Source organism: Arachis ipaensis, chromosome B03 (genome assembly GCF_000816755.2).
Source record: "Arachis ipaensis cultivar K30076 chromosome B03, Araip1.1, whole genome shotgun sequence".
NCBI classification, from domain to species: Eukaryota; Viridiplantae; Streptophyta; class Magnoliopsida; order Fabales; family Fabaceae; genus Arachis; species Arachis ipaensis.
In genome coordinates this window covers 38,797,780-38,813,287 of record NC_029787.2, presented here as the reverse complement: position 1 = coordinate 38,813,287, position 15,508 = coordinate 38,797,780, and the positions used below count along the sequence as shown (strand labels likewise).

The 15,508-nt window shown below is 35.0% G+C and overlaps 1 protein-coding gene across 7 annotated transcripts; it reads right to left on the bottom strand.

Annotated features, from left to right (window-relative positions):
* Nucleotides 427–15,189, bottom strand: LOC107630354 (calcium-transporting ATPase 8, plasma membrane-type). 7 transcript variants are annotated; one of them, XM_016333453.2, is made up of 33 exons: nt 14,976–15,188; nt 11,903–12,019; nt 11,778–11,820; nt 10,586–10,695; nt 10,374–10,505; nt 10,172–10,261; nt 9,740–9,809; nt 9,477–9,547; nt 9,150–9,233; nt 8,967–9,044; nt 8,808–8,879; nt 8,301–8,384; nt 8,142–8,224; nt 7,942–8,050; nt 7,779–7,834; nt 7,384–7,426; nt 7,219–7,302; nt 6,204–6,341; nt 6,040–6,105; nt 5,854–5,952; nt 5,380–5,490; nt 4,922–5,092; nt 4,504–4,563; nt 3,841–4,005; nt 3,636–3,752; nt 3,186–3,284; nt 2,764–2,901; nt 2,571–2,671; nt 2,072–2,117; nt 1,782–1,916; nt 1,273–1,380; nt 1,098–1,189; nt 427–841 (listed from the first exon to the last, which is right to left on the bottom strand). In XM_016333453.2, exons 1-33 carry the CDS (start codon nt 15,111–15,113, stop codon nt 733–735), a joined length of 3,219 nt encoding a protein of 1,072 aa, XP_016188939.1. In that variant the 5' UTR covers nt 15,114–15,188; the 3' UTR covers nt 427–732. The 7 variants fall into 7 exon arrangements, with proteins under 7 accessions (XP_016188939.1, XP_016188942.1, XP_016188940.1 ...); XM_016333456.2 differs by lacking the exon at nt 4,922–5,092; XM_016333454.2 differs by lacking the exon at nt 5,854–5,952.

The following is a 15,508-nucleotide window of genomic DNA, read 5'->3' as shown; positions in this document are numbered from 1 at the left end:
AGAGAGAGAAAAGGAAGAGAGAGAAAAAGAGAGAGAAGAGGGGAAGGAGAGAGAGGAGGGGGAGAGAGAGTGGGAGAGAGAAAGAGAGAAGGGGGAGAGGGAGAGGGAGAGGGAGAGAGGGAGAGAAAGAAGGAGAGAGAGAAAATGTAAAACTAATTTTATATTATGTTAAAAGTTAAAACTAATTTTAGCCTATAAATTAGTTTAAACTGGTTTTTTCTATTAAAACTAGTTTTATTTTTATAAACTGGTTTAATCTGGTACAACCAATTTTTTATTTGACAAAATAGTTTGGTTCAATTTCTAAACTATTTAAAATTGTTTAGTGTAGTTTCAGTTTAGTTTATAAAAAAACTAAACCATGAACACCCGTAAGAATGACCTAGATGTAATGTGTTTAATACAACAGAAATTAGGACAAACGACGAAATCGAAAGTGTAGTCCATATTTTCATATAATCTCTGCAATTTCTCAATTCTTTGTCAAACCAACAAAGTCAGTAAACAAAAACCAAGGTTAGCTGAAATTCCGTATACTTTGTTAGAGCCTAATTCTAAAGCAACTCCAAGTTTGTATCGAAATTTAACAGGCAAAAACAAATCTAAGACCGGTAAGAAAAAGAAGCGTTTGGCTAAACAGTATGCTATTTTTTTCTTTAAAAGAAAATACCAAGCATGTACATCGTCCAATAAGAGAACGATCCGTCTTTAAAACAGCACGCCTATATGTTGCTATTGTGAGGCCTCAGGTTCCTTTCTTCGACCCCGAAATCTTGAAAATACGTTGTTGATGGGAGTATCTGGAACTGGTATCAATTTACCAACCACAGCAAGAGGCCAACTGAAAGTGTGGAAAGAGAGAGAATCAGCAAAGGAAAGACCCTGTTAGTACTTGAGCATAAAGCAAGCCTTGCAGTCATATGTCATATATATTACAGGTGCTAAGCTCCTTTCACCACTTGCTTAGAATAACTTGAATATAGCTAATAGGGTTTAGGCAATTTCTAGTTATAAGTAGGGACGGATCCATTAAGGAAGCAAAACTACAAGCAAAGAGAAAAATACACTCGCGGATCTAATGCAGATGATCAACTGACCTTATGAACCCAATGATGACAGAGATCAGCCACTGCTTCCAATTAAGCCTGACTGTTGAAGTGAACTTGCCGAGGAATTCGATGATGATGATCTGAAAAACACTAGCAATTTTAGGGTGACCTTGAAAATATTTCATACGAGAGACAAATAACGAGGAGTTAAAATAAGACAAACCTGAAGCACAACAGTTAATCCCACTATACCCATGAAGAGGTAGTTTTTCGTGACTCCACTGAATATGTTAAACTCATCTGGCTTTCGTGCATTGAACTCATTAAAGATCTGCAGTTTTGAACACATTTTTTTAGAATTGAAATAAGATGAGCACACTACAGCAAAGCTACCAAAATGACAACGAATATATGGTGCATGAACTGCGCATGCATTGCCAACCACTAACGCATCACAAGGATTTAGCAGTAATGTAAATAAGAGTGACTAGCAAGACATCTCAGGAAAATTGCAATAGGCTTTGGTTTTCTAGATACAATTAGCACCTATTGGAAATTAGCAATCACCATTACAGCACAACCACCAATACTATTATAGAACATGCATAAAAAGATAAGGAAACTAACATTGGTAATTCTTCCAACACAACTTTACCATTTAAAATGCAAATGTACAGTCCTAAGCTCCTAGCACTAAGTATAATTTCTCATCAATGACTAAAGACAACTTACTTGAGACAGAACAAATGCATTGAAGATCAGAGTGTTTTTCACTTTAATTGCATGATCATTTTTGTCATGTGTCAGACCCAGTATGCTCCTACCTCGGAAATTCAGAACAAGCAACACAGATACTTGGTACATTGCCTGAAGAGTTCAAATCATAATCGGCAATTCAGTTTACAGAAGAATATAGCATAACAACGGTAATTGAAATGCAGGACATCATAAACCAATAGGTAAATAATCCTTGCAGACTACAATGACAAGCAGTTAACTGAGAAATGAGAAACAAAACTCACCTGTATCAGTAAATTTCTCCACATAATATTTGTTATGAGAGGTTCTCTGAAAAGGATACAAGACAAAACTCCATGTTAAAAAAACCATCGAAGCACATAGGCACCGCATATATCGCTTGGATAATAAAGCTGCAAATGAAATAGGACCAATATCGATAATGTAAATACAAAATAAATGCAGCCTTCGATATGCTGTTTAGGACTGTTGGCAACAATTTTGTTTTCGAGGGGTATGACTATTATTCATTGCATTTAAAATTTCTCTCTCCTGTTGAAATAACCAAAATCTTTAGATTTAATAACAGAGCTGCACTATTCACACTTTCAATTAAATTTCTTTCTTTACTCTTGGGTGCATCATTCAAAAATGCATCTACAAGGAACAAAATTTTATGACATTCATCCAATTCTTCAGGTGCTGTAACACTAGAAAAACATAGCAAGAAAATGTCGTATTATCCAAACAAAAAGGCACAATTAGAGAAACTGAAGTTCCAACCTTCGGCCCACTGGAGGCCGATCCATAAGGTGATCAGTTGGTGGTTCAGTTGCCAATGCTAGTGCTCCCAAAGTATCCATGATAAGATTTACCCACAAAAGCTGTAGAAAGAGCAATAATATGCATAAGGATATCAGCTGAAACATAAATTGAGGGGCAAAGCCAGAGAGCAAAACACAGGGAGACAGCAGACCTGCACTGCATTCAGTGGGACATCACCAGAGGAAACAGCAGCAACAACATTTATAACAAGAGCTGCTACATTTACTGTAAGCTGAAACTGGATAAATTTCTGAATATTTGCATACACAGAACGTCCCCATCTCACAACCTACAAGCGCATAGATTTTGAAAGATACAAGAGGTATGCTAAAAATATCAAATTCATGTTCAGCTTGCAAAACACTATACAAAAGCAATCCAAAACGGTGCAGTTCAATTATATACAAACCTTTCATTGGTTGGCATATTGACTAACTACCTAAATACCCATCTAGTAATGCCAGAAATAAATTATTTTTTAAGATGTAAATACTAACCATAAATGATGCATCATTTATTAAGATAATTTAAGAACAAACTAGATCTCTCAAATCGAAAAGAAATAGGTCCAACCTTTACAACTGAAGCAAAATTGTCATCCAAAATAATAATATCAGAGCTTTCTTTTGCAACTTCAGTTCCTTGAATACCCATTGCAAGACCTATATCAGCCTATATTCAGAAAGTATAGAAATAAATTAAAAAGGGAAAAAGAAAGAAATAGTTCAATTCATTATAACGGAAAATTCTATGATCAAGAGATAGTAGATTCATACATCGAATATAGAAAAGCATAACATAATGAAATCAGAATCATTAATAAACCTAGGGACTTGTCATCACGTGATTACACAAACAGGAAAACAAGACAGGTATACCAGGGGTAAACAAACTCTCATGGTGTTCAATATACAATTACAAGTATTGACATCGATAAAGATTGTTGTGGTACTTCAAATTTGAGAAAACAACACAATCACTAGCACAAAAAAGAAGATAGTAGTAGTGTAGTAGTAGCCAGACCTCATGTAGTGCAGGAGCATCATTTGTTCCATCCCCAGTTACAGCCACAACATGTCCCTTCCTCCTCAATGCTTGCACAAGCAATAATTTGTCATTAGGAGATGACCGTCCCATAACCTGGTAATCATATTGCCAATAAATATCATTCACCACGAATAATACCTCTCTCTTAAGAGCCTGAAAATATTGTTGTCAGGATTCTTACTGATATTGCTTCAGCTATTTCATCTCTCTGTGCATCTGTCATGGCACGAAAAGTTTTTCCTTCAATGATGATTGGCTCTGTAGCTTCAGCAAGGGAATTAAGTATTCCACACTCCACAGCAATTGCTTTTGCAGTTTTGACATTGTCACCAGTGACCATTTTTACCTAGAATTAATCGAAACAAAAAAAAGAAAGGAGCAGAAAAGGATTATTTATAGAATGTAGAAACTGGATATGGAAAGCACCATTGTATTTCATTATCATCAAACGAAGTTATTAACGTTGGTCTTGCTAATCTTTAAGCCGTCAAATTCGAAAGCAATAAACACGTTTGAAATAAAGAAAAATTTAAGTCCATAGACCAGGGCGTAATTCAGCACTCCATATGTTATTCCACCTACATGCAATGCATCCGTCTCTAGACGCACCGAGTCAGTGCTTCTTTGGCATCAGTTATAACCACATGAAGTCATTGACAATGAAAGTAGCTGGATTGAATTTTTCTTATTTTTATTATTATAGTCTTGTAGCATATTTTACAACTGCTAACATGGCCACCATGCATATTCTGCTTTCTGTAATGAGCTTCCATCGCATCACCTCCAAGAATACAATGGACACGGTAATTTAACAATTCTATTGAGGATAATTGAAAATAAGTACCTTAACCCCAGATTTTTGGCAAAGCTCCACTGAATCTTTGACTCCAGGTCGACAAGGATCCTGCATGTCAAATATGAGATTAAGAATCAGATATTTAACCAGCAGAAGCGTATCTTAGAGTCGAATGCTATCACAAGTTAGAGTTTATCAATGATTCCCGTGTTAAATCCAAATGCACAGAATCCACTTACAAGATATTGACATGGATGGTAAATTAAATTAACAAAACTATAATCCCTGAAGAGTCCCAAGGCCCAACCACTTGCAATTAAGCAAACAGATGAGATTGGCAGCTAGGAATGAGTGTGCAAAACACAATAAATTTTAAATTAAGAGAAAAACAAAAGCACAAGAAAATATTAATACATTATAAACATCAATGACAATGATAGACATGTATTCAGAGGAAAATACTTGCCTTCAGACCAACAATAGCTAACAAAACAAGATTATCTTCTGGTAAAGACCAGTGAGCCCGTTCTTCTTCAGTGGCTGGAACATTCTCCTTTTCAAATGTTCTATATGCAATGGCAACACAACGTAAACTCTCGGCAGCCATGTCTTCAATAGCTTTTCTGAAAGATACCATCTGCAAGCCAGGAAATTTTCACTATGTAGGACTTTATACAGATCAAGCAAGTGAACTACTAAAGGTTGAATAATCCAAACTACATTTGTTTGCTTTGTAAAATAGGTTGACACAGTCCAGTGAAAAACAGAGAGAGAGAGAGAGAGAGAGAGAGAGAGAGAGAGTGGATAATACGCCTTGGCTGAGATTATTTCCAAACAGGAAAAGAAAGTGAAAACAAACAAACAAAAAACAGAAGAATGCCTTTATGAAAGCACAGATCAGAATATAAAACTGCTTTATCAAACCTTTTCCTCATCCATGTCTACCAACTGGTCATTTGCATCAATGTACCGTGTACAGCAGGCTAGGACAATCTCAGCAGCACCTTTCCAGTGTATGTGAACTTCAGAGTCAGCCTGCATACAGAGATAAAATTTGCTTATTTAAGGTGCACGATATGACAAAACAGATGATTACATCATTATGCAGTACAAGCATATTGTGATGATATTCCAGTCAACTTGCATACTTTACTGGGTATGTAGATAATCTCACAACTTGAAAGTGAAACGGACATATCAGTGTTTAATTCAGATTTAAGAGTGAGTTGACAGTTATTAATATGACATTGGAGTTACTTGTTAGTGCTCATAGATGTGAATGAAACACAGGGACAACATAGGCACAAAATTGTGATCCAACTGAAGCAATTAAAAATAGAAATCCACATTACAAAGAAGATACAGCAGCAATAGCTTAAACTGTCTATGAGAGAATACCGTTTGTACTGCAACTCCGCCTCGTTTTTTCTCAGAATTGAAAGGGAAAACGTGAATAATTGATGATTCCGATCTAGTAGAGTCGAAGTTCATCCCAATCTGATATTTGATTAACATTTACAAGCAACTGTAAGAATATTCTTCACACACAAAAATAGGGAATAAACTGTATTCCTGAAAACAGACCTCTAATCCCCAATGTAAAATTGCCTTTTCTGTTGGTGATCCGGAAACCTCAACATCGTTACCACCCTGTCAAGGACAGACTTTAGCAGAATGCAGCAGCAACAAAATTATTGTCCATACAGAGAAGAGTAAAACAAAGTGTAACAAGATCAGTTCAAGCAAACCTCAGGGACATAAACACTGCCATTAGTGTTCTGTGCAACACCTTCAATGAGCAAAGAGTGGAGCTTGGGAGAGAGCTCTGACTTGTTACCAGGAGGATCATTCTTCTTCCCACCAGCATAAGCCTCAACCACAGTCATCTGTCAAAGTATTTAATAAAATTCAAGCTATAGACAGAAAATCTGCCTTAAAGTTAACTATCAATGTCAACTATGAACCATAGAAATTCACTTCCTTTAAAATGTTCCCAAATTTCAAATCGACGAGAGTTCAATCGATATCTTCCAAATTCCATAGAATCAATGAAATTTTGTGCTCCTAATTTACCTTAAATGCGGAAGGCTTATTATATACAACCTAAACTGGTGAGCATCGACATGGGATGCCAGGAGCAACAATACTATGGTTGAATTTTCACCTGAAGTTTCTCCTGGCCTCTACTTTCAACAATTGGAAAATTCTCCATCTGATCAACTCTTCTGAAAAATTCTATTTCAGTCAATAGGCACTATCCTTTCTTTCTCCACCACCCACCCACCACGCACAGGCGTGTGGGGCCTTCTAAGTTCTAATACATTCATTCCTGATCTCTTCTAAATCCACTACAATATCCATATATTTATAACTCTTAGCTTAGGCTCTTCTTGACATTCTACTACAAGACATTTTTACAGTAAAAGGCATTGTGCTTCTCCCGCTGTAAAACAAACTTTTCATTTTAAGGATTCACAATCTCTTTTATTCATCTACCAAACCTGAATTCTATGGTTTACATCTCCATCTATTCTCCCGTTTTGTGTGATCTCCAAATTTCACAGCTAAAATAGCACTAGTGAGAATATTGACAAGTCCGGTATGTCAAAATCCATGTGAAGTGTGCAGACGAAGGTAAGCATGTATTTGATTGCTGAACCACTAAAACAGAAACAGCTGCTTGAAGTGTGCTCTCCAGAAAATTTATGAAAATTGCCTAAAACCAGAATCCAATGAAAATTCAAATGATACATCCCAACATACCTGATTCATGGTCAACGTGCCAGTCTTATCACTGCAAATGGTTGTTGCAGAGCCCATTGTCTCACAAGCGGAAAGCCTCCTCACCTGCAATTCGATGCTTCAGATTTAACAGAGATTCACATGTATGTCAAAATCCAATCAAAGAACAAACACCAACTGACATACCAAAGCTTTATCCGCCATCATTTTCCTCATTGAGTACGCCAGTCTATAACATAGTCAAGAAATGATGCGTAAAGAGATAGGGAAAAATAATATATAATATATTCCAAAGAGCAAATTAACAAATATACTAGGTACGGATAAATCTTTATCTTTTATCAAAAATACAGCCAGTACTTCAAAAAAAAATTGAAGGGATCAAAATTATAAAATATAATGAGATACAAGCATAACAGCAAAATTTTACCACCACATTTTCTGGCACCAACAGTAACACATCATTCAGACTATACAATAAACTGTTCCTTCGGTTTTTAACTAAAAAAGGTCAGCTAAAACCAAGACTAAGCAACAGAATGAAGTAAAAGTACTAGGTCAGAGGGAATTAGCAAACTTACGTTAAGGTAACTGCTAACGGGAGCCCTTCTGGTACTGCAACCACTACAATAGTGACCTAAACATTCAATGGTTACAATCATACTATATAAAATATAGACAAAAGTATGTTGGATTGCATCATCATGACTTCTCCCACAATTTAGACTTCATCAAGGCACATACCGCAACAGTTACTATCTTAATTGCCCCGTCAATAGCATCACCAACTTTAGTCTTCCCTGCTTTAAATTGAACATTGCCACTTGCATCTCTGGTATGGCCGGAGAAAAATCTGCTAAAAATTAATCTTGTCAGAGGCATGCATAATAAAAGCTATTATCACAAGAAAACAAATGGAAAACCATAAACCAATATCTAATGACCTGGCCAGTAGCACAATCAGAACAACAACAGCAACAGAGAGACCAACAATACCGATGAAGGTGGCTACACCATTTAAGCGAACCTATATTGAGAATATGTTAAGGACTAGTAATATTTAAGAACACAAGATCTGGCAAGGAAATTATAGGTAAAAACACCTGCAAAGGTGTTTCTTCACCAGTGTCTTCTGAAATGCTGGCCATTAGAAGCCCCCATTCAGTATTAACACCAACACCAGTTACCTAGAAAAATAAACAAACCAATAAAATCTGAAACCAACAAATTACACGATCAACCAATATAGAATATTTGGGTAAAACTACAAAATATATATAAGCAATTTAATGCAGAGGTTTCAAAAAAATAAATATAAACAAGTTCGGAACAGGTCAGTATACATTTTCCAGCATCCGATTTCTTTGTCTCAATCCCAAGAAAAATACTTCAAAATGAGAATAAAAACAAAAGCTTAATTTCAATACTGACCAGAAGGAATAAAAAGAAAAGAAGAGGTTTAGTGTTTAGGGAGAGAGGAGGAGAATACACACACACTCTTACCAAAATGGTTTAAATGAATAAATCCAATTAGGAAGCATTCCACCACCTATTAACAAGATAAAAACTACAAAAAACGAAAAAGTAAATGAAAAGCAAGTCTATATTACCAGCATAGTACCACTGCCATCTGCAACTTTACACCCAGACATCAAAAAAGGGTCCTTAGAATCTTTATGGACCTGGAGGCAAAATGGTTATATGAGGGGAAAATGTTAATTTCGTTATTATTTGATTTCCCCATTAGACAGAAATAAATAAACGCTTACAATTTTGCTCTCCCCAGTCATACTTGATTCATCAATTGCCAGAGAGTGACCAGTGATCAAAATTCCATCAGCAGGGACCTAAAAAGAGCATATCATAACTCAATCACAAAAAGTAAAGGCAATCATCAGGAAAGAAAAGTAAAAACCACAAATTTAAAATTAAGGAACAAAAAAGGCTTGTACCTGGTTACCAATATTGAGGGGTATAACATCACCAACAACAATCTCATATATAGAGATTTCAATCCTTCTACCACCTCTGATAACCTACTCAAATCCAAACACTAGTTTAGTTTAAAATATGAAAGGAAAAATACAAAATAAATACATACAAACATACGTGTGTGTGTGTGTGCCACAAAATAAAATCAAGATGTTCAATCCCAAAAAAACAAAAAAAAAATCCAAAAATAAAAGTAAAAAAAGAACAAAAAACAAAACAAAACTCGAGAGCACAAACCTCCAAGTGGATATTTCTCTTCTCTGCATGATGTGTGTCGTAAAATAAACCTCCAAATGGATATTTCTCTTCTCTTCATTCAGGTTCCGAAACTGAAGAGACTGCTTATAGTCACTTATAGCTACAAAGGCAGGAGAAAAGAATTAATGAAATGAGCAAGATGAAGGGGAAATTACTATATGTTTAATTATTCTAATAACCTCCACAATAAAAGATGAAGTGGACCATGAACGTCTGTAAATTGTGGATAAGAGTCCAAACATTTAATTAAAGCTATACGCGTTGCTCTCCGTACAAAGACAAAATTATATACCGGTGACAACAATGACAAGAATAACTGCAAAAGCAATGCTTCCCCCATCATACCATCCTTCCTCAATACCCTGAAACAGAAAAGTAGCTCTGCTGAAGGCTAAATCAAGATAGACCATGATATGCTCCAGTATACTCTTAAAGGGAGGGATTGAAAGCAGCTCTGAACAGGCTACTAACAGTTGTATTATTTACATAATATAAAACTACCAAGAAGCAAGAAGAACAAGGAAACGAGAGAAGAAGAAAAACTGAAATTTCCAGTCAAAGTCAGCAAGACTGAGCTGGTAATAAAAGGAAGTATGTGAAGACCAGAATAAATATTTAAGTATAATATTTGCATGCAGATAGAGGGAAAAAAACAGGCCAAGTTACAGTGTCAATCCCCAAACTAAACAAATTATTGCATCATAATTTTGCCACCAAAGCTCACCTCAGATTTTATCCCCAATGCCAATGAAGCCGCTGCAGCTACCATTAAAATAATCAAAGTCAGATCCTTGCAAGCATCCCACATAAACATCTGTAGAAGGAAACCAAAACAAATAGGTCACTACAATATCACTCAGCCAACAACAAGGAGGATACTACAGAAGCATTAAGGATCCAATGGTTCATAATGCGCTAAAATTTACCCAGAAACTTCTTCCTTTCTTTCGAGGATAATCATTGGAACCAAATGCATTCCTTCGTTTTAGTAAGTCAGCATCATCACCATGAATCCCCTTCTCTAAATTGGTTTTCAACAAATTTGATATCCCAGCAACCTGATAATGATTCAGAACAAAAAAGAGTGATCAACATCATTACAAAGTTGAGAGAGAAGGACGGTCCACAGCAAACTTACCCCTCCATATTGCTGAAGAGCAACGGTATCATGCTCCCTTGAAACTGAAGCAAGTTGCTCTTGTCCAATTGGAAATTCACCAGCAGAGGCCGCAGGAGGCTTTGTGGTTTCTACCAGTAATTAAAATGCATTCATCATTGATAAATGTCCAACCACATCATATCAGATGAAAATAAAATACAGCTTGGAACTACCCAGAAATAGTTATATAAATTCTTCAAACATTGAATTGCACTAGTGGATTACTCGGCACTAATCCTATCCTTTATTCAATGTGTAAAATAGTAACAAATGTGAGATTAGTTGAGGTAGTATGTTGGCATTAATACAAATTATTTTGGGTTCAATTCTTTGAGAACGAAAAAAAATATTTTATATTCCATTAAATCATTGGACACCAAAAAGGGGACTACCCAGAAATAGTTATATAAATTCTTCAAACATTGAATTGCACTAGTGGATTACTCGGCACTAATCCTATCCTTTATTCAATGTGTAAAATAGTAACAAATGTGAGATTAGTTGAGATAGTATGTTGGCATTAATACAAATTATTTTAGGTTCAAGTCTTTGAGAACGAAAAAAAATATTTTATATTCCATTAAATCATTGGACACCAAAAAGGGGATTTCCCTTAATATATTGTATAGGTTTTTCAAGAATAAGAAGGGGGGTAGTTCACAGAACAAAAATTGGACACCAAAAAAAAAAAAATCCCCTTTAACCCATTTATTTATTAAACATGCATAATTAGTCAAGATGGTTACTATTTTACACTCTAAGAGATCTCAAGTTTTAAGTTTTGAGATACCCAAAAAATATATTTTTTCATGGAGATATATACTACAAAGGGTATCGCGCGCGTGCCCACAGGGTTGGGGGGCATCAAACCCCTCCCGATATAACTTGATTAAAAGGTTTTGGGTTCAAATCTTTGATATAACAAAAAAAAATGTTTAATAGGTTATATATAATGAAGGGTATTTTAGGGTAAAAATTGGACATCAACCCTTCTCATATTAACATTAACATTAATAAATTGAAAACAAACATTTAGCCAAAAAAAAAATTTCAAGTCCAAGATGATGATCATGACAGCAACTTTCATCCAGATGATTATTTATTTGTAAGTATTGGGAAACACCATACTTAAGTATCCAAAAATAACAATGAGCATGATCTGATTACTCACCAATCACTTGACCATCCCCGGCTGCTTTGAAAAGATATGCTGCCTAGAAGGCCAAAATGCATATTCAGTACACTTAAATTTTTGTAACACCAAAATGATAGACATTACAGTTGAAGGAAGCATACCCTAATGGCTTGTGCATGAGCTCTAATCTTTCTCAATATTTGTGTCTTCTCTTCTTGTTTTTTCAAGTCCAAGGTGTAACGAAATCGACGAGAAGCATTAAGCACCAGTGCTGCTTGCTAAAGATAAATAAAATAAAAAAAAAGGATTTCTCCTATCATTATTTAAGAAAAAGTTACCTCCCAAGTAACACACACACACACACAGCTCAAGAATGACAAAGAAAATTAGTCAAATAATATACTTTTGCTCAATATAATACTAAGAAAAACAACACTCCATCAGATAGAATAAACAAAAATGAGAAGAAATTCGTTATAATTCCTCAAGCAAATTTTGAGAGCAGAAGTTTGCATTACTTGTGCTCCTTTGAATCTCATACAAGTCAAACTCATCATGAACAGCAACAACAATGAAGTCTTGTCCTAATCAGGCGAAAGTGCTCGATCATGTATCATTTTCAGTTATTCACATTTAAGCATTAAGTCAAGTTTCCCTTTCTTTTTAGTAACTTCACCTATGATTCTTCTTCTAAGTCTTCCTCTACCTATTGTTACTAAACTACCCTTCGTTTCATTTACTCTCTCCTTACTTGGGCATCTACAGTCTTCTCCGTTCGAGCCTTTAAAAGTCTAGGTTTCTTTTAATAACTTCACCTGGAAAAGGGTAAAATAGCCCATCTCAAGCCTGGATAAAGGTAGACCTTTGTATTAGACAGTCAACGGCCAATATAAAATGTTGTCAAACCTTATAAAATAGATCCAAAATGGGACGAACGAAACTGATATGTTTAATTTTATCTTGACTCTTCAAATTAATGGCAGAAGTCAAAATATCTACCGGGAGCAAACTCTCGCAATTGAAGCATTACTCAAAAATAGAAGAATCCGAATATACTACATTCTCAAAAAGGTATGTGGCAGTAGCAATAGTACAACCATCGTACTACAGAGTAATTGACACATCAGTCTTTCACAACAGACTCTGTTTTTTTTTTTTTTTCATTTAAACACATGGAGCAGAAAACAAAACTAATTCTTGAAACCAAATAAGACGTAGGAGTGGGATTGAACAGGGAATTTTTTTTAAGTTTATAAGAACATGAGATGTATACAAGTATAATTATAGAAAGGAACATTGATATATATTTAATTTATGATCAAAATAATTTAATTCTCCCACACACTAAAAGAAACACAATAAATAAATTTAATAGTAAGATATATAAAAAATATATTTGAACATATGTTAGACTAAATATACTTATACAACAAAATTAAATATTTGAACATAAAGCTGAAAAGGTAAAGATGGCTGGATGATATGGTGTAGTCTATTTTGAAGTGCCTTGAGTATAAAAGGAATACTTAGCTTTAAAATTTTTTTTCAATTTTTCATGAGAAAGAATATAAATAGAATAGTTGGAATGTGACAACCGCGGGCATCCAGAGGCTACAAGTCGCATGCACCCTTGTCATCTTCAAGCCCCACTTTCAAATTACAACAGTTACTTCAAGCAGAAATCAAATTCAGTTTCACATAGTTAAATAGTTACTCCCTTCCAATAATGTCAGAATATCTCCAAGCATTTAAAGAACTCTTATCCTCACAAACATCCCTTTCAATTATGGGTTATTTCCTTCATACAGATTGAGAGAACAATTCTTTCTTTCTCCTCACTTCTCTTCTAGGGTTCACATTGCTGTACTGAAACAAACAACAACAACAGAAACAAAGCCTTATCCCAGTAGGTAGGGTCGGCTACATGGATCAAACGACGCAATTGCGCCCCATCATGAAACAACATCCTAATTTCAAATTCCGTTCTTGCCTTTTCCAGCCCCAAATTACATCAAAGCACTTATCGTTATCATTCAAACTTTGAAGATAAATCTTGCTGTACTCTGTTTTCCATTTACATCCTGCAGGAAGCACCCATGAAATCCAGCAACTACTTCGTAATTAGAATACAAATCTATTAAAGCCATAACCGAATCCTTAACCCTGAAGTTGTCTTCTTTAACCTCCAATAATCAACTCAATAAAAGAAAATGGCTGTTCCATGGAACGTGAAAACTTTCGAATGACAGCGTAGAAATCAAATCCTAGAAGGGCTGGATCCTCTCGTCTGTTTCTGATATGTAAAGCACATCATTCAAAAAGTTACTTTACACAAAAAATAAGGCTTAGATCTCACTGAAGATTCCAACTGATGCATTATCCTCACTTCCCTTTGAACAATAGTTTCCATTCAGTCAATCGCTTCAGCCGGTGCGGCGAGCCATTCGCGTAACTCATCGGAGTAACTGTCGCAGGAGAGATGGCACCGTCAAATCACACTTTCTCAACAATACAGTTTCAACAACAATCTCTTTGCTTCGTACCAAACCATAGCCACTATTACAATAACACAACACAACGCTTCACACACACACACACTTCTCTTTGTGACTGTAACTGTAACCACCTAATCAGAACGCGATTTCGAAGAAAATGTAGCAGAAGAAGAATCGTATCCTTTTTTTTTATTTTTTCTAACGCGCAAAACCTATCTTTGGAAAATACGCAGAGTTTTTTCTTCTTTTGTTCTCGAAATGAGACTCACTAATTGATTTGAATTCAAAATTCAAAGTCCAACTCAAAACATTGACTCTCAGTCTACCCAGCTATCTCAGTTTTCTACTGTAGTATCAGATAAATAAATAAATAAAAAATAATTAATTATAGGAAACTTCACTCGCTATTTCGTTTTCGTGTTTTCTGGATTTGGTTGTACGGCACTACAACGTATAAAATGAAATTTAAAATAAAAAATAAATTATCAATTTAGTCCCGGAAAATAAATGATGACTTTCACTATTTAGCCACGAAAACATTTTCAGTGAAATAATCCAACAATTTTGAACAGTAAAAAGAGACATTCTGCGACAAAATATCTTTTAGGATTAAATTAATAGTTTACTCTAAAAAGATTACCCTTCTTTTGTTCGTATATTATAAATATCCAATTGGTTAATATCCTGGGTTGAGGGGAAGAAGAAAGAGAGAGAGAAAGAAATAAGAATAGAGGCATACCGGATAAAAAAGACAAAGTAGCTTGTGTTGCCTTTTATTGTTTATAGGATTTGTAACTGTGGCACTCTTGTTTCTTCTTTCTTGCTCGTCTTCCTTCTTCAGTATAACACCTGAAAGAACTTCATAGAAAAGAGGCATGCATAACTCATGAGAGGAGGACCCAGAACCCTGTTTTAGATAACCGCCACCGCGTAAATTTAATTATACGTTTATTAGATGATGAGATATAGATATTCCATACATTAACATTAAGCAATGTAACGTGCATCTAATCACAATTCTTTTTCTTTAATTATTCATTTTTATTATTCTTAGGACACTTTTTAAGGATTTATAAACAAACATAAAAGATTAAAAGTCGGTCATATAAAGAGATATTTAAATTTCCAGTGGAGGTCAATGTCTTTAAAATCTTTCCCGTTTTGGAGTTTGAATGTTCATGAGGCAATTATTATTATTAGTTATTTATTAAAAAAAGGTATTGTTATTAGTAGTTTTATTAAAGTATTATCTTTTGCTTTACTAGCCACTTG

What these genes read in the sequence shown, in the direction of transcription:
- LOC107630354 (XM_016333453.2), bottom strand. Translation starts at nt 15,113, where the DNA reads ATGCCTCTTTTCTATGAAGTTCTTTCAGGTGTTATACTGAAGAAGGAA. An exon ending in AGAGAAATATCCATTTGGAG is followed by an intron (nt 9,234 to 9,476) that starts GTTTATTTTACG and finishes GGATTTGAGTAG; the next exon opens with GTTATCAGAGGTGGTAGAAG. An exon ending in TTTTACATTGGGGATTAGAG is followed by an intron (nt 5,953 to 6,039) that starts GTCTGTTTTCAG and finishes ATCAAATATCAG; the next exon opens with ATTGGGATGAACTTCGACTC.